Raw genomic sequence first — 27,818 nt, 5'->3', positions numbered from 1 at the left:
AAACTTTTTTTTAAGCGTTTTTGTGTCATAAATGATTTAATTTGGGTAACTTATTGTTAAAGAAAATTTACATTTACGAATAAATATGGGTTCTAGTGGTAAATGGGTGTGATTTGCATGCGCATATGATCCTGTTCATGGGTCTTTCCATGTTTGATACAGTTATTAGGCTACTTGTATTAAGTTATTACTGAAGCAAGTCGCGTGATTGAGCCTGTAATAATCGTTTCAATCCGTGATTTTTACCACAAAAACCGGACGGCGGGCTGCGAGTGACGTCAGCAGCGACGCCATTTGTTTTGCGTGTCAGCCGTTCGGTGTCAGGTAAGGCCAGTCCTCCTCATTAATCACTTATAATCAATCAGTTGTTTTCACCATCTACTTTAGACTCACGATTCCGAGACTGTGCGCTTCATTCACACGGTTATTAATGGTCGTGATAGAGTCAGTCAGACTTTAAATCCGGGATGTGACGGCGGGAAAACTCGGGAAGTTGAAGACGGGTTTGGTTAAGTTAAATATAATTTCCTTGTTAACTGTTTAAAATGTAAGAGACCGTGTGTTTTGTCTCAATCAATTATTCCTAGATCCATTTACAAAACCGGTAGAGCAACTAACTTACAGTTGACATGGATGACATTACCGCTATTATTAACTTGCTGTAAAAGTTGACATGAAATGGCCTCCATTAACTACGCTAACTGTACCAATAAACCCATGCTACACATCGTTTCGATGAGATAAAACATGATTTAATCCACTGACAGTTGTTTATATTGTAATATTGGGTTGCCAACTTCAGAAAAGGAAAATAAGCGACGCTCAAAATATCTGTACTGTAACTAATGTAATTTCAGTGTGTAAAGCTTCTCAGACATACACATTAGTTTTGCTTCGCCTATTTATGTACAGTTTAATTCTAAAAATACATTTTATTTAACAAAAGGTCATGTTACACACAAAAAGCATTGCTCAAAATAACAGCATTTTTCTGAAATAGAAAAACTGTTTTAAAAAATGTATTACTCTTAATTTCTTAATTAATTAATTTAATTAATTATTAATAACTCCTAGATCCATTTACAAAACCATCATAGCAACTATGTTATTATTAACTTACTGTACAAGTTAACATGAAATGGCCTTCACAAACCATTTTACTCTGCTATAAGGGTTATAACAATATAAACTAATGTGACATATTTTGATTTTAATTGAACAGAATAATCAATGACTTTAATCAAGTTATAATTGTTTAGATTGTGATAAAGGGTTTCCAACGTCAGAAGAGGAAAATAAGGGGCGATTGTGGTGCTTTATAGGAAAATAAGGGACACTCAAAATATGTGTAACGTTACTGTATATGTCATTTCAGTGTGTCTGCGGTTAAATGTGTGTATAATAGTTTCTCGGACATACACATTTGTTTTGCTTAAGCTATTAATGTACAAATTTATTCTAAAAAGAAATTATATCATACAAAAAGTCACATTACACACAAAAAAGCATTGTTCAAAATAACAGCAATTATTTAAAATAGAAAAATGTTTATATAATTATTTTTGGAAAGAAATGAATGAAATTAATACTTTTCTTCTCCAACGATCCACTAAGTTTGTCACAAGGGACAGTAAAAGGTTTTATATTTCTGGTAGATTAGGTTCTATTGAACTTCCTATTCATCAAATAATCCTGAAACATTTTTCTACACAACTGCTTATAATCATAAATGTTTCTTTATCATATCTCAGCTTTTGATCAAGTCAGCTTTGATCACAGGAATAAATTACACTTCGCCAAATATTCACAGAAAACAGCTACTTTACATTATAATAATATTACACTGTGTTTTTACTGTATTTATGATCAAGTAAATGCAGCCTGGCATGCTGAGCTGAAAATACTCTTTCAGAAACATTAAAAATCTCACAGGTCTAAAACTTTCTGAACGGTAGGATATTAAATATCACCTATTCAAAACAAGGTCATAACCTTTGAAACTTAAGTTTGGTGCGACCATTGTAAGCCTACATTAGTATGATTTAAAGTGCATATTTCTTAATCAAAGAGAACTTACAAGGGAGATCACGTATGGGACATATCAATTAGGCCCAATATAAGGGCCGGCCTGGCTAATACGGGACAGTTGGCAACCCTAGTTCCATACCAAATGGAGCCAGAATTAAATATGAGTGTGGACACCTACAACTAGGGTTGGGTACCGTTCACATTTTAACCGGTACCCAACGGTACCTTTTTCCGTTACTTTTAGGGGTATTTTACCCTCAATAACTGCAGAAATTGTAAGCCATGTGTTGACATTTTGCCAGAGCTGCCTCTGTCTCTGTCTGTCAGATACGTTGTCAGGTACCGAAATGCGGTCCCGATTGATTTAATGCGAATCGGTATTTGAAAAGACAGACGTAATTCAAGTGGTGCCCTTAAAAGTACCGAATTCGGTACCCAACTACAAGTGTTTATTAGGGGTGTAACGATACACTTGTGTCACGATTCGATATATATATCACGATACTGAACTCACGATACAATATGTATCCCAATATTTTAAGCCAACATAAGGAAGAGTTTTTAAAAAAAGAAAATGGTATTATTATTAAAATAATATTATTATTATTTGTGTATTATTATAATTAAGACCCACAAATATTGCCCCACTGCATCATTATACATTTTATTCAACATTATATAGTCGTTTAATGTAATAATGTCACTGAAACTCCTTAAACTTTATTTTTTCGCCTCAGGCATTACTCAGTCTCACTTTGAGGAGTGTGTGTGCGCTTCAGATGGTCAATGCAATCCGTCGCAGCTCTAATCGCAGGAAAGCTCGTCAGAATGAGCGCTAAAGTCTCAAACTGTAAATGTTCAGCTCACCCGAGAACTTTAATTCTGCCTTTACTCTCTCGTTGTTTTCTCAATCACCTGAGCGTCCGTGTTTACTACAGTACGAGTAAATCTGTTCATCATAAGCCGTCGCTCGTGTCTCTTCAGAAGACTTGGGTTCGGATTAGACACTCCATTAGTTATTTTTATGATGACTTTATGACATTTTGTGGATCTTTTAAGTTTAAGAGGAATGGACTTTAAATAGAGGGACAGAAATCCCTCAGGTTTAATAAAGAATATCTTCATTTGTGTTTTGGAAGTTAAACAATACATGACACGAGGACAGAGTTTATATTTGTGGTACATTTGTTAAAGGAACACTCCACTTTAAAAAAAAAAAAAAAAAAGGCTTATTTTCCAAGTCCCTTAGAGTTAAAGAGTTGAGTTTTACCGTTTTTGAATCCGTTCAGCCGATCTCTGTATCTGGCGGTAGCACTTTTAGCATAGCTTAGCATACATCATTGAATCGGATTAGACCATTAGCATCACGCTCAAAAATGACCAAAGACTTTATTTTTTCAAGGATAAGATTTGTCCTATGTAAAGCTTGACTCTTCTGTAGTTACATTGTGTAGTCTAAGACCAACAGAAAATGAAACGTTTAGATTTTTTGACCGATTCCTGCTCATTCCTGTGTAATAATCAGGGAATTTTCCTGCCGTACCATGAGTGAAGCGGCACAGTGATATTACCCAGAAAATTGTTCTTAGCTATATCGGTATTAAAAATGTTTAATTTTCCGTTGGTCTTAGTACACAATGTAGCTACAGAAGAGTCAAGTTTTAAATAGGAAAAATATTGAAAGTCTTTGGTCATTTTTTTGAGCGTGATGCTAATGGTCTAATCCGATTCAATGATGTATGCTAAGCTATGCTAAAAGTGCTACCGCCAGATACACAGATCGGCTGAACGGATTCAAAACCGGTAAAACTCAACTCTTTAGGGACTTGGAAAATAAGCCTATTTTCAAAAAAAAGTAGTGTTCCCTTAATGTGTGTGTGTGAATAATGCCTTATTAATAGACCAACTACAGCAAGCTGAGCCTTGAATAAAACAACTATATCACAAATCATATCGTTTCCATCAACGATACATATCGTCATATATCGTCACATTTTTATATCGTATTATATCGTTTAACAATATATCGTTACACCCCTATTGTTTAATATTATGATTATTATTTAAACGCATAACAGCGTGTATCAGAGTAAAGGAGTCAGTCAGTTGTGGGCTTTACTGTTATTGTTCATTTGTATGTGAGATTAACAGCATCTGAACTCTTTCAGGATGAGCTCGTCTATGGCCTGTAAGACTCCGCATGCAGACGAGTGCCGTGTGTCTGAACCGGCCGCTGTGGCGGTGAGTTCGCAGCTCAGCCTGATGGAGATGAGCGAGGTGGAGTACCTGCAGCACATCATCCAGAGCCACATGGAGGCTCAGGCCAGCGAGACAGACAGCTCCGGCTTCTCCCAGCTGGAGGAGAGCCTGTCTGAGGCCCCGGAGCGGCCCATCGGAGGCGGTGCGGAGGCGGGCGTTTCGGCGGAGGAGATGGGGGTGCTCCTGGAGCCCAGCGAGACCACGCCTGTCAGCGGGGCGGAGGTGCCTGGGTCTGTGCTGGAGCGGGTTCAGATGGAGGACAGGACAGATGTGTCTCGCTGGAGAGGGGCGGCGGAGCCCCGGCACAGCCCACCGGCACGAGTCTGCCTGGAGAAAAGGTCACAATGCACACATTTGTGTTTTTACTGTTTATTTGTTGTTTGTGTTCACTCATAATGTTTCCCCCCCCCCCCAAACCATCATTGGGTAAAACTATTCAGACAGTAATTGTTTGTCATGGGGTCGTAGGGTATTTTCTTTATTTACAGGGGCTTCATTTTTATTGAAAATAAATGCCTTTTCGATCTGATATGTGATGGGGAAAGGGATGTTCGAACCTCTGGTCAATTTGCATCAAAACTTTAGCATCAACACTATTGAATGAGATCAATAGCGTTATAGTGTTTTATATTGTTTTATAGTGTTTAATATTGTTTTATAGTGTTATAGTGTTTAATATTGTTTTATAGTGTTTAATATTGTTTTATAGTCTTATAGTGTTTTATAGTGTTATAGTGTTTAATATTGTTTTATAGTGTTTAATATTGTTTTATAGTGTTTCCTGTAATTTTGTCCTGCCAGACATTTAGTAAACAAGGCGTTATATTTGTACTTAATGTAAATGGCATCTACTTCAGTAAAATGTCCCACACACATCTTTTTGCTTTCGACGCCGACGCCTATCACACAAAGACTTCAGCAGCCTAAAGCCCTATTCAGACGGGGACTGTTTCTCGTGGGGTCGTAAGGTACTCATCATTTACAGCGGATAGTCTGTGATTTTATTGCCGTCCGAATCCAGAATGTCAGAGTTTTTCTCCCACCATCCGCATAAGAATCCCCGGCCGAATTACCGACTGTTTTTAGACAAACACCAAAGTCTGCGGTGACTTAACTACCGTCCGAATACACATCTCTGAGTTTTCAAGAAGAGATCGCTTCAAATTAAACCTTTTTGACCCCTGCGGAGCACCGTATCGTTGCGCTTCGCTGTAATATGGATGCATTTTAAAGATCTAGCCGACACTTATTACTAAAATGCTGGAAAGTATTTACAAGAATAATTTTTCTTCATCCCTCAAAAGAGAAAAAGAAGAAAAACACGCAAACATGTGAAAGGAGCCGTTATTATGGCAGTAATTAACGTTATACAGGTTACATTTGAAGTATTAACTTAATTCCCCTCATTTCCACATTTTAAAATGACATCTGCCTATTTTTAAAAAGGAGATTTAAATAATATAATATTATGAAACTTAGATATGATTTTATTCTTTTTATTCCAAGCATATGACATTTTTACAGCAGACGGTCATTAGATTGACGACATGAGCGGCGTTCCCAGGTGCGCAGGATCCCAAAACTCGCTCCTCCTGAATAAATCTCCATCCGAATGCTCGAGTTTATCACTGAGGGGGCTGCAAATTCATTTTTACAGACGTTCACATGAGAAACAATTACCGTCTGAATCAATCAATCAATCAACTTCATTTATATAGCGCTTTTACAATCACGATTGTGTCAAAGCAGCTTCACAGTGTTAAACAGGACAATACTGCAGCAGAATGTGATTCGGCTGTACAGTCGTTCTGGAGAAAACAGTGATGTTATCAGCTTATTTTAATTTATCATAGAGCGACAATGTTGGCAGATCAGTATTATAGTTTATAGGATTAAATAAAAACTAATTCATATTTTTTTTTTATATATTTAGTTGAATAACTTAGATCATAATGTTAGTGTCCCCAACTGAGCAAGCCAAGCCAAAGGCGACCAAAGGAACCGAAACTCCATCAGGGCATGATGGAGAAAAATAAACCTTGGAGAAACCAGACTCAGTCGGGGGGCCAGTTCTCCTCTGGCCTATTAACACACCGTGGAGGATTATTATTCTGGCAACCAATATGAATGAATAATGTACATATAATATATAATGAATAGGGCTAATACTCAGATTTTTAACAGAATTCTGACTCATGTGACTCTTTTTTTGAGTCGGGCTGATTTTCAGCGTTAACAATAAACGAGTGGCGATAAACCTATCCCAACCGGCGATCGGATGAATTTCTGGCATGTCCTCACTGCGCCTGTGAAAACAGAATTAAACCAAATCTTAAAACAAATTTTAATGAAGCAGGAAAGAAAATGAAAAGAGGGCGATCTTTAAGTTCTGTAGCTATTAAACTAGCTTCAATTTAGCAAACTGTTGCTTACCTCCCGTGTGTGGTGCAAAATAGATAAACCATAATCCATGGCCTTCAAGCCATCTGTGTGTACATACACACCAGCACCTCTTTTATTCATTTACTTGTTTCACTTTTCACTTTATTTACTCATTTATTTAATATTTAGTTGATTTTATTATCATAGGAAATGTGAACTGATGATAAAGAAAAATGTCACGTCGCACCGTTTTAAACCATGAAGGCGAGTCAGTGGATATCACACTAGCAATGGGCAAACTTTGAGTGAGAGGTATGGCGGAGGAGAAGAAGTCTCAAACCCATCAATTTTGAGTCAATTATTTAGCCACTATACAGAAAGTGAAAGTAAAATCTGACGAGCTTTCAGCGCATATTCTCTCAGAGACAACTTCAACATCTGATAACGGTAGATAACTGTCTTCATTTGTTTTCTTAATACTTCTCTTGTGGCCTATATATGTAGAGAAGTTTTTCATGTTCAACTAGTTGTTTTGGAAATAAAGCTTAATTTTCATTGAGGACTTGTGGACAGTGTTGGGACATATTATGACTGTTAATCGTTTTAACTATAGGCCTGTAATTCCTTGTATAATCAAGCTGAAAGTGTTGTTATCATTTTCAGTGAGGAGTAAGCTAATCGATTTTAATCTTTTATGCGGCTATACTGCCTACCCTAATGATAATTTAATACATAAATTATGCTAAATCGTCTTGTATCGATAGCTGATGCTTTTGACGATATAATGGTGTATCAGCGCAACCGGCTCAGGGTTTATCGTGCATATTTTTACACTCATAGTGTGAGCACATCAGTCAGAGCGTCGTCTTTGCATCGCATGCCATCTACTCGTACTGTGTGAGCAGGCCTGAGCGTGTTGCTGTGGAGATGGAAATATGGGGATTAAATTACCACAATATGGGGCATTAGAAAGTTGTTTTGGCAGCTTGATTTCAACATTTGCTCTTTTCACAGATGCCAGGTTTCCATCCAAGGAAAAAGGTTCAGCACATCACAATGTGTAATGATATAGCTGGTGGAAATGCCAGTTATCGATACATTTTTGCAAATGTTTTTTTTTTTTTTTACTTTAGTGTATGTTGATACTTTAAATCTCAGCAAAAAAAAAAAAATATTTTTGAGAAAAAGGGCTTTAGCGTAAATCAACGTGGCGTCACATGACAGAATGAGCCTATGCAGTGCTCTAGACGTGACCAAAAGGGTTGCATATGCGACCATTTTTTGAGAACATGCCAGTTTTGATGTTATAATTTGACATGGTCACGTTTTTCTGTGTTGCATTAATGGCCGTCCGCAAGCGTGAGCAGCACATATTGTTTTCATTCACACTGGGAGCAGGAGCGTCGCGTGACTAGGGATGCACAGATAGGATTTTTGAGGCCGATATCAATTTTAACAAATAATTATTGGCCGATACCGTTATTTTTCACTTGCCCTCTTATTAGAAATGTTGTCATTAAAATAGGGGTTTTATCGTGTTTTAAAGTAAAAAATCGAATAATTTCTAATGAACATAGTCTGGATCTATTTAACACTGGACATGAGGTTCATGCATTCAAGTCCTCATATATTGAGGTGACAGAGGCTGAAAACACGTTTTTGCAAGTTTCTGTGTGTGTGTGTGTGTGTGTGTGTGTGGCAAATTAAACTGTGTGTCCTCGTCATTCATTCACAGAGAGTCATTCTCATATATAAAGTCTTTTTGAAAACGTTTATGTTTTGTGCAAATTTTTGTAAATTAAAAAAAAAGGAATGGACGCAAAAGTAGACAGACCAATAGCGCACATTTACCTCAAGAGACTGCTTATGATCTATCGGCAATTAGTTTATTTTATGCTTTCTTTTGTTTTCTAAAAACAGCATAGATTAAATGTTTGATTTTGGGATTTAAGAATTGACTCATCAAATTAAAATGTATTAATAAATTGACGACACTGGAATTTACTGCGAGCCAAGCTGCTCTGGAGACATTGACCCATGAGCTGCTGGCGTGTAAATGAACACAGTGCCGCGGTTTTCTCTGAAACATGCAGCCGCTCATCACTTTTTAGTTTTGCATGATATACCGGTACTAGAAAAACATCGCGATACCCTGCTATTACAAGTGGTGCAATATGGGATTTTATTAGTACCGGTACTTTAAGGAGGAGAGCGCTAATATGAGCTGTATATTGAATTTGTCAGGACGTGTGTGTGAGCTCTGCTTCTATCGTGCACTAAAAATTGGAAGCAGAAGAGTTCAATATTTACGCACAGCGCATGAAAGAGAAAGCAACAGAAATATGCGCGCATGAGAAGAAAAAGCATGGCGCGGGACGTGCTCGAGCCGGACACTGACCTAAAGCACACACGCACGCCTTTCAGGCAACATGCGATTCAGTTATTATTGTTTGGGTTTGAATGGTCAAAATATGTAAAAATGCGTGGTCTGGCGAGTATTCAGGTAAACACAGTCGGATGTCTTTAGTGAACGTGTAGAGCTGAGGAAACTAGAGCCGTGTACAATCACACTAATACATATCTCAATTTCAATTTAGTTTCAATTAATTGTGGAACCCTATTAATGTTTTATTGTACATTTTTAAACATTAGCTTTTCATCAACTCTCAACCCCCCCCCACCGTTTGAGAAACCCTGTTTTAGGTCAAAGGACTTTGACTGATATAAATAAACAGTGTGAGAATTGCTGCTTTAAATCATTGCTGTCTCAATCTTGACATGATTTCATAATTTGTCTTGCAGATTTTTGTCAGTGCTTTGTCACTCTACGAGTGCTCCAGCAATCCCCACGCATGCACAGATAGAGAAGTGGAGTAAACCAGACAAGATGCTGACTTATCCATACGAAGGACATCTGTTCAAACCTGTAGGTGCTTATCTTCATGTCAGTCAAATGCACCGCTGTGTCTGTCTGTACCTGAGGTCTGCTGTCTGTTTGTTTATCCTGTGGTCTTTCCCTTTCTCTTTTATTGGAGGCTGGTCTACAGTCAGAGCTGGTCATCCCCACAGATTATCAGACGTGGAGCTTCAGAGCCGATCACGGCTCAGACTCGGTGCTGAGAGCCCCGTTTGTCATTTACACTGACGACCAGCAAACTGCCTCCACACTCCACAAGAGTAAGACTCTCTAAACGGTCTCTCTATCATACAGACAATCTTGGTAATGATTTATTGTTCATTTTAAAATGAGGAATTAATCAGCAAATGATAGTTATTATAAATGCCTTTATGTTGCTCTAAAGCTGTTTGACTTTTCTTCATCATTGGAACGCAAAATAGTTTTCTCCATACAGTGATCAGGGGCTGCCAATCTAATAATCAAAATAAAAAAAAGCACCATAAAAGGGCTCCAGATGACCTATGCATGCATTAAAAAGAGGAACAAATCTACAAAAACGAGTCAAATAGGGATCTCATTTTTATTTGAATAATTACAACATCATTTTAAGCAGCATTCAGCACATTTGAGAGCAGCCATACTCAAGCACACACACACACACACACACACACACACACACACATCTGGTGTGCTATCTTTCTGGGGACTCGCCATAGGCGTAATGGTTTGTTGTATTGTACAAAACCAATACACACACACACACACTGCCCCTGCCCCTGCCCCTAAACCTACCCATCAATGGAAACATTCTGCATTTTTACAGTTTCAAAAGAACACATTCTGTATGATTTATAAGCTTTTGTACCCATTGGGACCTCAATTTAGGTCCCCACAGTGACACGAGTCCCCATGAGTCTGTGTGCATTCAGGTTAAAGTCCCCGTCAGGCTAGAAAAAACAGGTACACGTACACACACACACACACACACGCACACAAACACGCACACACACACGTGTACACGCACACAAACACGCACACAAACACGTACACAAACACGTACACACACACACACACACACACACACACACACACACACACACACACACACACACACACACACACACACACACACACACACACACACACACACACACACATTACTGTCATAAATACACTTGTAACCATAGTATGGACACCATTAGTATATTAATAAAAAGACTCATGAATAAAACCTAACCAATTTCATGGCTTTGACTATCATCATGCAGTATCGCTCACTTGACCTTCATAAACCATTTCCTGTCAGAAAGTCTATAACAGAAAAAACTGTTCATTTGATACTGTGCTTATCGCTGGGTTATCGTCGCTGTAAACACCGCTTTTAACCCCGGGTAAAGGGAGCGTTTCACACTTGTAATTTATCAACGCTTTTCACCCGGGATTCTGCAGGGTTAACTCCTAGGGCTGGGTAAAAAAAAAAAAGATTTCTCGATTTGAATCGATTCTCATTTCTATGAACCGATATCGATTCTTAAATCCCAAGAATTGATTAGTCTATCCTGTTTTCAGTTGATGAACTGGACATCAGGGCCGTGCACAGGGGGGTGGCCCGGGGGCTAGAGCACTGCCCCTTTGCCCTCATCAGCTAAGTTGCCCTTCTCGGCCCCTTCCCTCCCTCACCCTCAGAGGATTCCCATATAAGCGCTCTGTTCCTCTAAAAATCCACTAATTCCGCTAATCCGCTCCGTGTTTTCCCGCTCGCTCCGCAGCATGGCTCACAGATCCGCTCTCTGTGGAAACGACAGTTCCAGAATGTCGTCACATTAACTTATTTCAAACTACAGTCCACATTACAGACAGTGGTTGATCCGCAGAGTTAGTAGCTTTTTTGTTTCAACAGTGCAAACATGGATTCAAACTGCTCCAGCGGGTAAATCGTCATACTGTATACTGAATATTTAGCTGACAGTTTGTCACCCAACTCCTGTAAAATAGATTTCCGATTATAATCAATTTTACGAGTTAATACTAGTATCTATAACATACGTCCTATTTATGATATTTTATTTAGACCATTATAAATATAAATGAGTTGTATCAGGGTACAATGGGGCTAAAGCACACCCTAAGAAAAATGTGCTCATTTTTCAAAAAAGTTCATACTTGTGCAAAAATATTTTTAAAATACAGAAACATTTTTTTAAGTAAATAATCTGAAAGCATTGAATGAATGAGATCCCATGATAATTTAATAAAGTTTTATCATTGTAACAATTAAATATATTTGTATTAGCCAATATGATTATTATCATATTTATATTATATATATGATGTTGCATCTAAGATGGACACCCAACTTAAGATATTTACCAGCTGAATCTTAACCATGTCATGTCAACAAATGGAAGTTAGTCAGATGTTTATTATCATGTTAAATATGCCTTTTACCCCAAATACCATAGTTTACATATTCTGTTATTAAAAAACTGTTGCGTATGATTTACATAAATCATAAACAAGACCTTTGTCTCAAAATATATTCAGTAATTTTAGTGATTCTCATTTGCTACTTAAATCTCCAATAAAAAAGAGATCAACTTAGCCCAGAATCAACTTTTTGGAAGAATAATTAGAACAACATGAATGTTATTAGCACTAAAGCCTAAAAATTGTATTTACAGTATGATTGTAAAAGGTTTGTTATTCATTCTCTATATTAAGATGGTACTCAATCCCCTTTAAGTACCCTTTTTTTGGTTTGGGCCACTGCCCCTTAAAATGTCTGTGCACGGCCCTGCAGACCATTGTAGCCCGCTTCACATCCAATAAATCACAATAATCTTTGTGCTTTGTTACTGCTGATTTAAAACAGAGTCTCAGATTTAAATTAAATTACGAAATTATGAAAGTCAAAAACATGAATACCGTTTGGCTCTGTGGTGCAGCTCAGCTCAAGAGAAGATGAACTGCTCATCTCTTCCACCTTAATTCAGTTACAGCACGTAAAAAACAACAAGAATGAGCATCTGAAAGTGTGTTAAAAGAGAGAGTACAATTTACTGAAATCAGTATCTCGTCTCATGCTCAATCGGTGTTTAAACCGCGTGAAGACGTCAGTAAAACAGCTTTCAGTTTACAGCATCAGTTCAGAGATTTGTTCCTTGAGAAAATTGGCCATATATTGTACCTGATTTATATCCAAAATAATCAAAATGAATTGAAATGTACACTTGTGAATCAAATCCAGTTGTGAAATTTGTGTCAACACCCAGCCCTAGTAGTTACACAGGGCTTGTGTAAAAACGATGATGATGATGATGATTTTTATGTTTCAATTGAAAATATTTCAACACAGAGGAAAACTGAGCTCTTTAAGCCACTTCACTCAGACTTTAATGGCAAAATTAAAGAACAGGCTTTTTTATGTGCAAAAAAGAGCAACATCTATAATCAACTACACCTCATGTTACGCTAAAGTCAGAGCAGTGAGTGAGTACTGACTTTATGCTTTTCCCAAGAGTCCAGTGCAGGGCTGAGAGGTGTGTTTATATCAGTTTCTCTCTCGTCCTAAGATGAGGTGGTGGATAAAGCTGTGCGGCCCATCAAGCGCGCCCGGACAAAGGCCCTCAGGGCGTCGAATATCCTGCAGGGCTCAGAGAACTGGAAGCCGCGTGCCAGTTTGTCCTGTGCGAAACGTGACAGGACGAGGCCGCTCATGGATCGAACTCAGCGCAAAGAAGTTCACAATCGCAAGGAACGCGATCGCAGGTGGTTTGCAGCATTACATACGGCTCATCCGTTTCCCGCAGCATTGGCTGTTTGGTCCAGAGATGATATGTGGCGTGTTTGTGTCCTCAGAAGACGGATCCGCCTGTGCTGTGACGAGCTGAACCTGCTGGTGCCCTTCTGCTACGCTGACACTGATAAAGCCACCACACTGCAGTGGACCACAGCCTTCCTCAAATACATACAAGAAATACACGGAGACTTCCTTAAACAGGTGAGTGTGGTCAGCATGTGAAATGCATCGATGACGCATTGACTTTTAGTTCACATTTGTACTTCGGTTCATTTGGTCCGGACCAAAAAACAAAACATATAGTCCTGGCCCGCTTAGTGTTCACACTGGCATTTTTAACAGCGAACCAGTTACTGAACCAAAGGCATAGGCAGACGGTCACAACCTGATTGGTCGGCTTATATGACATAGGAGCTCGCTTACCGAACATTCAGAACAATGCTGTGTGCTGGATTAAACAGCATCATTTTATGCGTGTACATATGGCGTTATTTTTACCAGCTGAGAACTCATGAAGAGCTCATAAAATGTTCAAAACAGCTCCAGGATTTCCTCTGTAATGCAGAAGCGAAGATCTGCTGCAAAAGAGACGGCCGTTCTGTCGTCTGTACCGACTGATGGGCAGCTCAGGTCCTCTGATGAGAAAAACCAGGTTTGCTTTTTGTGCGTTTTTTCTAGCATTTTCGAAACATGCTCGTCGGACCAAATTTTGATGAGGCTCTTCCTCGTTGCTCCATGTTTGCCCTCTAATGTTAACGTTACTCATTTTGGATACACCGATCTTACCGTGTCGTCAAATCAGCTGACTATGTATCACATCCTGTGACATCACATCCTGTTTGTGGTTCGTTTACATGTGTTTGGTCCGCGCTGCGTTCATATATGAACCGAACCGCACCAGAGTTTGTTTGGCAGCGGACCGAGACCCATCTTTTAGCTTCAGACGGCAGCGTTCACATATGTTCAAATGAACCGCACTAACCGAGCAATCACACCAGGGTTCATTTTAATCCAATCAAACATGACAAGTGTGAACGCACCCTTAAAGAGGATAAAATGTGTTTTAATCGTGGAAAAGTCTCATTTAGATTAGGGTTGCATGGTATACTGGTACTACAGTAGTATCACGATACTAAAGCTTCAAAATACTGGCGATGCTACTGTACTTTTTTTAACCGGTAGTATCGTTTTTACATCATTGTGTGTATTTGACTGTTTAATGAAACTTCATTTTGAATGCGTGAGCTCTTTACCGGCTTGTGTGTGCGTCGTCAGTATGAGTGCAAAATAAACTCTCAAAGAGCTCCTATCCCATGTATTACAAAACGCTCTGAAATCGCTTGCGTTCAAATGTGCAAGGTTTAAAAACACAAGTGATTTCCGTCAGCTGTCCTGAAATGAACGTGAAAATGTTAAATTGAAGCATGCACATTGTGATATATCGGTAATTTGCTATTAGATTGGGGTATCGAGCCAGAATCAAATGCAATTATTATACTGTGGTATCAGATAAATCATAAACAATCATTATATTAAGTAATCATCATTAAAGATAGACAATATTTTTTTTTATCATATAGTGACCTTTAATTAGTTGACTTTATTGCATCTCTAAGATCTCAGCTGTCATTAATGTCAGACTGTAGGATCATGACCCCCGCTGTAAGCCATGTCACACTGTAAGATCTCAGCTGTCATTAATGTCAGACTGTAGGATCATGACCTCCGCTGTAAGCCATGTCACACTGTAAGATCTCAGCTGTCATTAATGTCAGACTGTAGGATCATGACCTCCGCTGTAAGCCATGTCACACTGTAAGATCTCAGCTGTCATTAATGTCAGACTGTAGGATCATGACCTCCGCTGTAAGCCATGTCACACTGTAAGATCTCAGCTGTCATTAATGTCAGACTGTAGGATCATGACCTCCGCTGTAAGCCATGTCACACTGTAAGATCTCAGCTGTCATTAATGTCAGACTGTAGGATCATGACCCCCGCTGTAAGCCATGTCACACTGTAAGATCTCAGCTGTCATTAATGTCAGACTGTAGGATCATGACCCCCGCTGTAAGCCATGTCACACTGTAAGATCTCAGCTGTCATTAATGTCAGACTGTAGGATCATGACCTCCGCTGTAAGCCATGTCACACTGTAAGATCTCAGCTGTCATTAATGTCAGACTGTAGGATCATGACCTCCGCTGTAAGCCATATCACACTGTCAGATCTCAGCTGTCATTAATGTCAGACTGTAGGATCATGACCTCCGCTGTAAGCCATGTCACACTGTAAGATCTCAGCTGTCATTAATGTCAGACTGTAGGATCATGACCTCCGCTGTAAGCCATGTCACACTGTAAGATCTCAGCTGTCATTAATGTCAGACTGTAGGATCATGACCTCCGCTGTAAGCCATGTCACACTGTAAGATCTCAGCTGTCATTAATGTCAGACTGTAGGATAGTTGAGGAAAACTCGTCCGGAGTTTTATATCATCAATCAATGAAGCGTTCGGTGACGGTGAGCTGCATTACACACAAGACTGAAATGGGGACTACAGAGAAATCTCTAGCTCTCGTTTTGGTCATAGTTTGTCTTGAAAAACTGAGATATTTGACTGTCGTCGTAGGAGAAGTCACACTGCAGGATTGTGTGCCAAATCTTCTGACACTGGCAGAATTTCATCTGAGGTCAAATTTGATCGCAGCGCTCATTAATCGGCTGCCGGTGAACATGTCAAACTAACAATCAAAGACGTCAGATTTTAGCCTAAATCAGAGGAATCTTTTAGGATTTGCTAAATTGGGATTTAGGATGGCCAAATCGTGAACAAAAATCGCACAGTGTGAACCCGGCTTTACCTGGCTAGCCAGCAGAACTGACTTCATGGTACTGGCGCTAGACCTTTGTGTTTTATTTTTGAGTTGTATGATGATATCTTCCATGTACTCCCATAAGCATGCACACACTCTTGTTCCAGGACTTCCAGAGGACTTTCTGTGGCAAAACGGGACTGCGTCTGAAACCCAGCTGTGTGTCAGCAGCACATCATCTGGAGCCCTGCCAAAACATGAGCGCTCCTGGGGGCGCGTCTACACACGACTGACTCGAGTTCTCCACGCCAACCCCAGGTTTATCATCTAATCATTCATTAACGTTCTTCACTCGGGCCAAACCATGCCCGTTTGTTCTCATAGGCCAGGTCGAGTGGACAACGGCACGTTGTTGATTGTTTTGAGAGCCAAAAACCTGCAGACGGCTTTTCCTTTGAAGGAAATGTAAGACACTGTACTCATGTGTATTTTTATTAATGGTTTGTATTTGTATGCCTTGTTTGTTTGAAAGGCATGGCCATTGTTGTATTAATGTATAAAAAGTCATTTAAATAAAAATGATCTATTTAATGCATTTGTTGTTGGTGTGTTATTGAACGGTTCAGAGACATGAGCTCTATGAAATGATTTACTGAAAAGTGGCTTTATTCAGTTTTTCTTACAATACCATGCTGTAGAAACTCGCTGTACACACAACAGTAACTCAGAAATAATAAATAGTATTTAAAATCATATTTAATAGTTACAGCACCAGTATCTAGTGGATACGGCTGATAAAGCCCACAGATGGCCAATGACATATTTTACAGTAAGTGTGTCTGAAGCATCTCTGTCATCAAATGCTGGTGACCTGGAATTTGACACTAAATGTAAGAATAAAATGGCAAAGAAAATTTCAGTAATGCATCCAATATATCTGTTCGTTTCTCGATGCCTCAAACAAGCCTTGTTTCAGATACTGTGAAAGCCCTCTTGAAGCTCAGCGCTGTACTTCATCAGAGCGATAAACGTTTAATGTACGAGGATTGAGAAATCGTTGAAGGATTGAGATTTGTACATCAGCCGGTTTGACGGTGTGCTGTATTTGTTCTTCTGCTGTATCTACACGTGTTGGTGCTTCGAGCCGTGGATGTTCTTGAGTTACACTGAACATCTTGAACATGCCGCTCTCGAGCTCAACGTTTGTTCAGCTGTGGAAACGCCGCCGCTCCTCCAGGGCCGTCTCTCCTGAAGCTCTCCTCAAAGGGCCTCTGCTCTTTCTGCTGCTAATGGTTCTTGGGGTTGGAGGACTTGCCGTGAACCGCCGCCCCCTGGCAGGCTGAGGTGTCGCAGATTCCTGGCGACCCCTGGTGTCCCGTTCTGCCGGCTCTTCCAGCTTCTCCTGGCTCTCCGGGGTCTCCAGGGGCCCCGTCACGGCCATCTTTGACGAACCCATGGACTCCTGGCAGACCTGAGGGCCAAAGGGAAGGAACGATCAGAATAACACAAGACAACGATTCGCAGAGAACTGGGAAAGAGCAAAGAATCGCATGTCTACATGTTCTACTAACCCACTAGTCTACTAGTACTGGAATGAGTTGTAGTTGCAAAGATACTTATAGTTAGTAGAATGGACCATCAGAATAAAGTCTAACCCTGTTTTGTGTCTTAAAGGGTTAGTTCACCAAAAAATTAGATGTCTGTCATTAACTCCTCTCCCTAATGTCGCTCCACACCCTTAAGACCTCCGTTCATCTTCACACACAGTTTAAGATATTTTATATTTAGTCCGAGAGCGAATGCAAGTGTATGCACACTATACTGTCCATGTCCAGAAAGGGAATAAAAACATCATCACAGTAGTCCATATGAGACATCAGTGGGTTAATTAGAGTCTCTTGAAGCATCAGAAATACATTTGGGTCCAAAAATAACAAAAACTACGACTTTATTCAGCATTGGCTTCTCTTCCGGGTTTCCGAATCGCGCATCAAACTGCTGAAATCATGTGACGTTGGTGATCCGAATCATGATTCAATTCGCTGATTCATAACCGTTTGAATCTTTATTTGAGGATTGAAAACAGACGCAGAAGAGAAGACAATGCTGAATAAAGTCGTAGTTTTTGTTATTTTTGGACCCAAATGTATTTTGGATGTGTTGTCACTAGCAGCAGGGTTTAATCTGAAGTCTGTACATGTTTTTTTTCTTCTCTCAGTCGTGTAATGCACAAATTCTGACAGCAACAGTTGAGTTAAAAATCTTAATTTGTGTTCTCCTTAAGAAACAAACACACCTACATATTGGATACCCTGGGGGTCAGCAGATAAACATCAAATTTAAATTTTTGGGTGAACTATTGCTTTAAAGGTGCACTATGCAACTTTCCGTCCACTGGAGGGCGCCTATTCAAAACAAAGGTGTAGTTTGATGACGCAAAGTGTGAGCGCAGCATCTTGGGACATGTGGTCTTCACCTCACAGCCGGTGGAAAATAGGACTCGGGCAGAAATCACGTTCATGCATGCGGTTATTAACGTTACTGTAGTGAAGCAGAGCAGGACCGAGCGTTGTGGAGCTGAGCACGGCCGCTGGAGCGATTGGTTATTAACGTTACTGTAGTGAAGCAGAGCAGGACCGAGTGTTGAGGAGCTGAGCACGGCCGCTGGAGCGATCGGTTATTAACGTTACTGTAGTGAAGCAGAGCAGGACCGAGCGTTGTGGAGCTGAGCACGGCCGCTGGAGCGATCGGTTATTAACGTTACTGCAGTGAAGCAGAGCAGGAGCGAGTGTTGAGGAGCTGAGCACGGCCACTGGAGCGATCGGTTATCAACGTTACTGTAGTGAAGCAGAGCAGGACCGAGTGTTGAGGAGCCGAGCACGGCCGCTGGAGCGATCGGTTATTAACGTTACTGTAGTGAAGCAGAGCAGGACCGAGTGTTGAGGAGCCGAGCACGGCCGCTGGAGCGATCGGTTATTAACGTTACTGTAGTGAAGCAGAGCAGGACCGAGTGTTGAGGAGCCGAGCACGGCCGCTGGAGCGATCGGTTATTAACGTTACTGTAGTGAAGCAGAGCAGGACCGAGTGTTGAGGAGCCGAGCACGGCCGCTGGAGCGATTGGTTATTAACGTTACTGTAGTGAAGCAGAGCAGGACCGAGTGTTGAGGAGCCGAGCACGGCCGCTGGAGCGATCGGTTATTAACGTTACTGTAGAGAAGCAGAGCAGGACCGAGCGTTGTGGAGCTGAGCACGGCCGCTGGAGCGATCGGTTATTAACGTTACTGTAGAGAAGCAGAGCAGGACCGAGCGTTGTGGAGCTGAGCACGGCTGCTGGAGCGATCGGTTATTAACGTTACTGTAGAGAAGCAGAGCAGGACCGAGCGTTGTGGAGCTGAGCACGGCCGCTGGAGCGATCGGTTATTAACGTTACTGTAGTGAAGCAGAGCAGGAGCGAGTGTTGTGGAGCCGAGCACGGCCACTGGAGCGATCGGTTATCAACGTTACTGTAGTGTGAAGCAGAGCAGGACCGAGTGTTGAGGAGCCGTGCACGGCCGCTGGAGCGATCGGTTATTAACGTTACTGTAGTGAAGCAGAGCAGGACCGAGTGTTGTGGAGCTGAGCACGGCCGCTGGAGCGATCGGTTATTAACGTTACTGTAGTGAAGCAGAGCAGGACCGAGTGTTGAGGAGCTGAGCACGGCCGCTGGAGCGATCGGTTATTAACGTTACTGTAGTGAAGCAGAGCAGGACCGAGTGTTGAGGAGCTGAGCACGGCCGCTGGAGCGATCGGTTATTAACGTTACTGTAGAGAAGCAGAGCAGGACCGAGTGTTGAGGAGCCGAGCACGGCCGCTGGAGCGATTGGTTATTAACGTTACTGTAGTGAAGCAGAGCAGGACCGAGTGTTGTGGAGCTGAGCACGGCCGCTGGAGCGATCGGTTATTAACGTTACTGTAGAGAAGCAGAGCAGGACCGAGCGTTGTGGAGCTGAGCACGGCCGCTGGAGCGATCGGTTATTAACGTTACTGTAGTGTGAAGCAGAGCAGGAGCGAGTGTTGAGGAGCCGAGCACGGCCGCTGGAGCGATCGGTTATTAACGTTACTGTAGTGAAGCAGAGCAGGAGCGAGTGTTGTGGAGCCGAGCACGGCCGCTGGAGCGATCGGTTATTAACGTTACTGTAGAGAAGCAGAGCAGGAGCGAGTGTTGAGGAGCCGAGCACGGCCGCTGGAGCGATCGGTTATTAACGTTACTGTAGAGAAGCAGAGCAGGACCGAGCGTTGTGGAGCTGAGCACGGCCGCTGGAGCGATCGGTTATTAACGTTACTGTAGAGAAGCAGAGCAGGACCGAGCGTTGTGGAGCTGAGCACGGCTGCTGGAGCGATCGGTTATTAACGTTACTGTAGAGAAGCAGAGCAGGAGCGAGTGTTGAGGAGCTGAGCACGGCCGCTGGAGCGATTGGTTATTAACGTTACTGTAGAGAAGCAGAGCAGGACCGAGCGTTGTGGAGCCGAGCACGGCCGCTGGAGCGATCGGTTATTAACGTTACTGTAGAGAAGCAGAGCAGGACCGAGCGTTGTGGAGCTGAGCACGGCTGCTGGAGCGATCGGTTATTAACGTTACTGTAGAGAAGCAGAGCAGGAGCGAGTGTTGAGGAGCCGAGCACGGCCGCTGGAGCGATCGGTTATTAACGTTACTGTAGAGAAGCAGAGCAGGACCGAGCGTTGTGGAGCTGAGCACGGCTGCTGGAGCGATCGGTTATTAACGTTACTGTAGAGAAGCAGAGCAGGACCGAGCGTTGTGGAGCTGAGCACGGCCGCTGGAGCGATTGTTAAACAAATACCCGCCTCGCGAATACCGGGACTTTTACTATGACGGGACGGGACACAGTTGCCGGGCGCCTGCACAGATCCGGTCTTCCGGTTTTGATTTTGAGGTAATGCAGTTCTGTTTATCATATTAGATCATATTTAAGTGTGTTTAAAATGATGTTATGACGTTACTCCGTGCGTTCACTTGTTCACACTGCTAAGAGTAAAGCGCTCCTGCCAAATAAAAGCCGAAACCGAGGGTAGCGCAGATATGACACAATTGACAGGCGACTCCCTCAAACGCTATGCTGACACGTCCCGGTCCTTAGTTAAAATAGCAATTTTATCACAATTTACAAATAGTTGGAAACATTTGGGATATTTTAGGTTCTCAACTGAACAAAATATAACCTAAACACTGGCCTAGTGGTTTTTGGATATTTTACTGCAAAAATACTACATAGTGCACCTTTAAGTGTTTTTTTTATAAATATATGTTTAATATTGTGTGTTAAGCAAGTTTTCATTTTACTTAAGGTACATTTACATAGACAAGCTACAAGAAACTAGTTATTTGACTCTACGTGTGTTTTCCAAACCCCGGGTCCACTTTTATTGACTTTGAAAAGAGAAAATGGCAACCTGGAGTCACACTTAATGATGGTACATACCCTGGTCACCCTGGTCTCCAATGGGCCCTTCGATTGCTTTACCGATGGGTCCCTTATCACCTTGCTCACCAACATCACCTGTAGAAATAAGATGCAAAGAATTACATTTTTTGGAACAAGATTTTTTATTTATTTATTATCCTTTATTTTACCAGGAAATAATCCCATTAAGATTCAAAATCTCTTTTTCAAGGGAGTCCTGGCCAAGACAGCAGAAAAATAAATTAAAAATAATAATAATAATAACAAACAAATGAAAAATAAATAAATAAAATACATATACACACAATTAACTGAAAGAAGACATTTAACACTTTAACATCATCTCAACAAAAATCACCAGCAACACTCAATAACATCACATGTGCATTTAGTACTCAAATAGTCCTTTATCCTAGTTTTAAACTGTCATTGTCGGTAGATACTCAAATTTGAGCTGTTTCTGCAATGTATACCAGGAAAAAGGTGCAAAAACTTTAAAAGCACTTTTACCGAAAACAGTTCGCATTCGTGGGATATACATGATTTGCCCATATGATCTAAGATTGCTATTCATTTATGGCCTTAATAAGAAAAGTATACCAGTGCTCCAGCCTGTATGATTGTATGATTTAATATGATTGCATATTAAATCCTGGACTGGAATCCTGCAATTATACACTATATTGCCAAAAGTTTTGGGACGCCTGCCTTTACATGCATGTGAGCTTTAGTGCCATCCCATTGTTAATCCGTAGGGTTTAATATGGAGTCGGCCCACCCTCTCTAACAGCTTCAGCTCTTCTGGGAAGGCTTTCCTCAAGGTTTAGGAGTGTGTTTATGGGGATTTTTGCCCATTCTTCTAGAAGCGCATTAGTGAGGTCAGGCACTGATGTTGGACGAGAAGGCCTGGCTCTCAGTCTCCGCTCTAATTCATCCCAAAGCTGATCTATCGAGTTGAGCTCAGGACTCTGTGCAGGCCAGTCAAGTTCCTCCACACCAAACTCCTCATCCATGTCTTTATGGACCGACGCTTTGTGTACTGGAGCGTAGTCATGTTGGGACAGGAAGGGGCCGTCCCCAAACTGTTCCCACAAAGTCGGGAGCATGAAATTGTCCAAAATGTCTTGGTATGCTGAAGCATTAAGAGTTCCTTTAACTGGAACTAAAGGGCCGAACCCAACCCATGAAAAAAAACCCACACCATAATCCCCTCTCCACCAAACTTTACAATTGGCACAATGCAGTCAGGCAAGTCCCGTTCTCCTGTAACCGCCAAACCCAGACTCGTCCATGGGATTGTCAGACTGAAGCGTGATTGGTCGCTCAGAGAACACGTCTCGCTGCTCTAGAGTCCAGTGGCGGCTGCTTTACTCCACTGCATCCCACGCTTTGCATTGCTCTTGGTGATGTAAGGCTCTGATGAGCTGCTCGGCCATGGAAACCCATCCCATGAAGCTCTCTACACTGATCTTGAGCTCATCTGAAGGCCACAGAAGTCTGGAGGTCTGGAGCTGTTGACTCTGCAGAAAGTTGGAGACTTCTATGCACTGTGACCCACAGCATGAGCTGACCCCGCTCAGGGATTTTACGTGGCCTAACACTTCATGGCTGAGTTGCTGTTGTTCCCAATCGCTTCCTCTTTGTTATAATCCCACTAACAGCTGAGCGTGGAATATTTAGTAGTGAGGAAATGTCAGGAATGGCCTTATTGCACAGGTGGAAACCTATCACGGCCCCACGCTTGAGTTCACTGAGCTCCTGAGAGCGACCCATTCTTTCACTAATGTGTGTAGAAGCGTCTGCAGGCCTAGAGCTTGATTTACACACCTGTGGCCATGAAGGGATTGAACACCTGAACTCAGGGATTTGGAGGAGTGTCCCAATACTTTTGGCAATATAGTGCAGCATTGGTGGCGCTTTCTCATGTGAAACTGTGCTATCATAACATAACACTTTAGAGGAGATTAGACTCAGGAAGAGGGAGGAAGCTTACATTTTCCTGACACATGCTATCCTTACAAACAAAAGCATGAGCAGTCTCTCACCTCGAGGACCAGGATCCCCCAGGTCTCCTGGCAGTCCCCTATATCCTGGCGGACCAAGGGCTCCGGGGTGGCCAATGGATCCAACTTCCCCTTGCTTTCCTGGAGGCCCAGCTGGTCCAGGACGGCCCACAGCACCGGGAGCCAGGGGTCTTCTCAGGTTAGCCGCTAACTGAGCTATCTGATCTAAGGGGAACATGAGCAGATTGTAAGACGACAGCTTTTCATGAATGCAGTCTGGTAAATTTAAGAGTGAAGAAAGGTTGTACCATCAATCATTGAGCCACACAGTTCTCTGATGTGCTGCTCACTCGTCAGTTTGCCCTACAACATGAACACAGCCGCAATCACAACACGGATCTCGGCACGGATCTATAGCACAGTACCAACATACAGTCAGGCAGTTACGTACAGGAATACCAGTCTTCCCAGCGACCCCTGGGAAACCTTGCTCTCCCTGGAAGCCCATTGGGCCTGGTTTTCCCGGAGCTCCTCTGCCTCCAATCTCTCCCTGCGGTCCCACAACGCCTTTGGCTCCCAGTTCACCACGCTTACCAGACTAGAAACCAGGCAGGGAAAAACATGGAGGAAGTTATTGTCCTCAGGTAGTAGCATCATATGTTTGGTCCCAGTCTAGATCGATACAGCTGCCCACGATATATGAACAACACCTGTTCACCGAACTGATATCTACAGTCCAGGGGTCTCATTTATAAAGCATGCGTAGGCACAAAACGCGGCTGGAAACGTACGTACGCCATTTCCCACGCAAAGGTTGTGATCTATACAAAACAAACTTGATGGGAGAATGTGCGCACCTTTAAGCAAACTTTGAGCAGTGCGTACACACATTCTGGAGACAAGCCCTGTGTCCCAATTCGCAAACTATCCATACTAAATAGTACTTTAAATAAGAATTAGTAACTCCCAAATCGTAGTATGTTGAAAAGAGTATGCCAAAGATACCCGGATGGTTTACTATTTCCGGTCCGAATTTGAAGTGCGGATCGACACACAAACGGCTGATATTACCCACAACCCATTGCGAGTCGGACGAGGATTCGATTAGAACTACAAACGCGGATAAAAACCATTAAAAAAACTACAAACATGACGGATGTGTGAGTCCGCCGGTTAAGTAGAGAGGTTTAGATAAAGGGGTGTGAGTGATCAATCATCAGTATTTAAGATGTTTATTCAGTGTTGTCCACATTATATTTCACCTGCAGCAGCATTGTGAACTTTTGTAATGACACGTTTGGCCGTTAACTTTTAAAGCATCATTATATTTAAACTACAAACACACGAGGAGAGTCTCTGCATTAAAGACACACACACGGCAGATCAACGAGCGGCTCCATTTCTCTCCGATACGGCAGGAGATTTAACTGAATGAGGAGGATTAGAACTGTGTGATGATAGACAGGCCAGTTAAACAATGATGGGATGCTCGTGACTAAGAGTCCATTAAAGATGACGAAGTAGTCCCGAAGCTCGCACCCTCTTCTGCTACACACTCAAAAGCATCTACTTTTTTTCACAAAAAGAGTACATACTTTTAGGACATAGTAGGCGAATTGGGACGCAGCAAAAGGGAATTGGCGACACAGAGCTTGAGGTTGTGAACTGAAGTTAGATTGTAGAAAATAAATGTGAGAAGAACGATTATAAGAATTAATGACATTTAATTTTCACTCAATCATACGTTATATCCACATTATCATGAAGATTAAATCCAACAGTGTTATTTGTTTTAGGCTATATACATCTAGTAAAATCCAAATGTATTTCAAAATGTATTATAATAATAATCATCAGCTCTGCCGTACAGTAACATTGTCCACAACGGACTATTTATGGTTAAAAATGGGCGTGTACAGGCCAGGATATGAGGCGGGTTCACGTACGCACATCTGCAGGTGATCTGAGATTATAAAGGGAACATTGCTTACAGGTGTGCGTACGCACGCTTTTATACATCAGAATGTTTTTTGCCGCTTTAATTCTCCTTTTGCCTGAAATCTCCTTTTGCCGGAATATTTTGGGCGCACGTAAACTTTTAGTAGGGATCCTAGGCACAGTTTTATAAATGAGGCCCCTGGTCATAAGGTTGCATCCTCACCTCTCCTTTCTGGCCGACGGGACCATACGGACCCTGAAATAAAGGGAAAGAGAGTCGGTCTCAGAAATGTTTTGGTTGAGTGGAAATGAAAAGAAGATTATTGAGACATTGAGTTACATACGGGCTCTCCGTTCTCCCCCGGTAAACCATCACTTCCAGCAACTCCCTAAAACACATCAGCAGAGAAACATGCTCACGCTTCATTGCTTATTTCATACAGCGCTTTCTTTCCATCATACAGTACACAGCCTTACCATATCTCCTTTAGGCCCTCCAGCTCCGACTGGACCCTGAGAGAGAGAGAGAGAGAGAGAGAGAGAGAGGGAGAGAGAGAGAGAGGGGAGAGAGAGAGAGAGAGAGAGAGAGAGAGAGAGAGAGAGAGAGAGAGAGAGAGAGAGAGAGGCTCAGTGTGTTTTTGAACAGGTGTGTGTGTGTGTGTGTGTGTGTGCGCGTGCGTGCGTGCGTGCGTGCGTGCGCGCGCGTTGAGTGAAGCAGGCCTGAGAGTACAGATAGGCTTTGTTCTGTCTGATTACACCAAAACTCAACACTACATGTGAATCTGTATGCATCAGCCTGTGTCTTTAGAGGCTTTTAGAAAACCAAAACTGCAAAGTTTCATGAAGAACTTTGATATTGGCTTGACATTTGAAAACCATTTTGATTAAAAGCTCATGTTTCTGCATCACTCACCCTCTCACCAAAGCCGCCTCTGATGCCTGTCGGACCAGGCAGACCTGGATCTCCAAGAGCTCCTTTAACACCCTGTGTGGAAACAAATTATGGATGTTAATAACATTTATGAATTTGAATAAATTGGATCAGATCACGGCGGTCCGCTCTCATGATCAAGATTTTTGCCAAATAATTAGTCGTTTACTATCACCAAACCCTATCATGTGCCTTCAGAACTCTTGGAATATAAGACGTGACGCAACTTTGCATAATTTTTTGAAGACCATTTATTGCCAAACATGAACCAGCAGGCAGTTCTACCTTTTTTGTTATGCGGTTCAACCAGCTTTCAACAACGCCATGTTTGCCAATTAAAGACTGAATTTTCATTTCGGAGGAATTATGCCTTTAATGGTTTGGCCTAAAATCATAGAACTGGCTGCTTTTTATTCCTTGGGTCATACCAGAGTCACATGTAAAGTCGTGTATGTAGGCCATTTTGAAGTTGAAGTAATTGCCATGCCCTGAAAAGGTTGTGCATTTGACTAATTCTTCTAACTTTTGCTCTAGTTTGACTCCTTGGGTTGCAGTGCATTGCCCATTTTGCATTTCATTGAAAATATATCCTTGTTCAAACAGCATTTGATTTGGTGTGATTGGTCAAATTAAAGAGATTCTATTATTACAGTGGCCCTCATTTATCAATCTTGCGTAGAAACGGGTGTATATGTTGGCGTACGATTATGCTTACACTCCTCTCACCGCCTGATTTATGAAACTGTGCGCACCTCTGCAATTCAGGTGTACGCAATACTTGCCCTTGATAAATCCCACGGCTGAAAACGATCGTCATTAGAATAACACGCCCCTATATATTCAAGTCTCCGCCTCCCGCACGCCCTCATTTTACGCCATGGACAAACAGAAGACGGCAAAGAAACGAAACTTCTCCGACGTGGAGATCGGGGCGCGCTCAATCATCTCACTAGTCCACTAGTCAGGGCACTGATTAGGACATAAGTCAATGGGCTGACTCCCTGATCAGTGCTCTGACTACTGAACTATTGAGATGATTGAGACGAGCCCATCGAGACCATCACCAGGGAAGTTGAAAAAAAAACCCGAAATTGTTTTATTTGGGAGTTTAAAGAGTGAGATTAAAGGCGCTCACAAAAACAAAATATGGACCCAAATTACGAGTAGCTACTGTTAGTGTGGGGGTTGAGACGCGCACTCCAGCAGTTTAAATAGCTGTTTGGATGATAAATTACCATCACAATGCATTATTTTACAGCACGTTTTGAAACAATTAGCATTTAATTTCGTATCACGGCACATGT

At 41.8% G+C, this 27,818-nt stretch overlaps 2 protein-coding genes across 5 annotated transcripts in view; one reads left to right on the top strand and one right to left on the bottom strand.

Annotated features, from left to right (window-relative positions):
* Positions 1-261: 261 nt before the first annotated feature.
* On the top strand, positions 262-16,774 carry LOC137079055 (transcription factor-like 5 protein). Of its 4 annotated transcripts, none has more exons than XM_067447003.1 (7): positions 262-324; positions 4,197-4,625; positions 9,472-9,595; positions 9,705-9,846; positions 13,141-13,336; positions 13,430-13,568; positions 16,351-16,774. In XM_067447003.1, exons 2-7 carry the CDS (start codon positions 4,198-4,200, stop codon positions 16,474-16,476), a joined length of 1,155 nt encoding a protein of 384 aa, XP_067303104.1. In that variant the 5' UTR covers positions 262-324; position 4,197; the 3' UTR covers positions 16,477-16,774. The 4 variants fall into 4 exon arrangements, with proteins under 4 accessions (XP_067303104.1, XP_067303101.1, XP_067303103.1 ...); XM_067447000.1 differs by having other exon boundaries at positions 13,427-13,568; XM_067447002.1 differs by lacking the exon at positions 262-324 and adding an exon at positions 365-503 and having other exon boundaries at positions 13,427-13,568.
* Positions 16,775-16,857: 83 nt separating this feature from the next.
* The window catches only part of col9a3 (collagen, type IX, alpha 3), a 33,534-nt gene continuing 22,573 nt past the window's right edge, over positions 16,858-27,818 (bottom strand). Inside the window, exons 24-32 of the mRNA XM_067446989.1 lie at positions 26,497-26,568; positions 26,061-26,096; positions 25,928-25,972; positions 25,807-25,839; positions 24,097-24,243; positions 23,954-24,008; positions 23,688-23,870; positions 21,661-21,738; positions 16,858-17,654 (exon numbers count right to left, since the gene is read on the bottom strand). Of these exons, the coding sequence (XP_067303090.1) occupies positions 17,470-17,654; positions 21,661-21,738; positions 23,688-23,870; positions 23,954-24,008; positions 24,097-24,243; positions 25,807-25,839; positions 25,928-25,972; positions 26,061-26,096; positions 26,497-26,568 (834 nt within the window). The 3' untranslated portion in view covers positions 16,858-17,469. The remainder of the gene's footprint in view (positions 17,655-21,660; positions 21,739-23,687; positions 23,871-23,953; positions 24,009-24,096; positions 24,244-25,806; positions 25,840-25,927; positions 25,973-26,060; positions 26,097-26,496; positions 26,569-27,818) is intronic.

Source organism: Pseudorasbora parva, chromosome 6 (genome assembly GCF_024679245.1).
Source record: "Pseudorasbora parva isolate DD20220531a chromosome 6, ASM2467924v1, whole genome shotgun sequence".
NCBI lineage: Eukaryota > Metazoa > Chordata > Actinopteri > Cypriniformes > Gobionidae > Pseudorasbora > Pseudorasbora parva.
The sequence above is the reverse complement of the archived record's forward strand: the minus strand, read 5'-3'. Positions and strand labels throughout refer to the sequence as shown.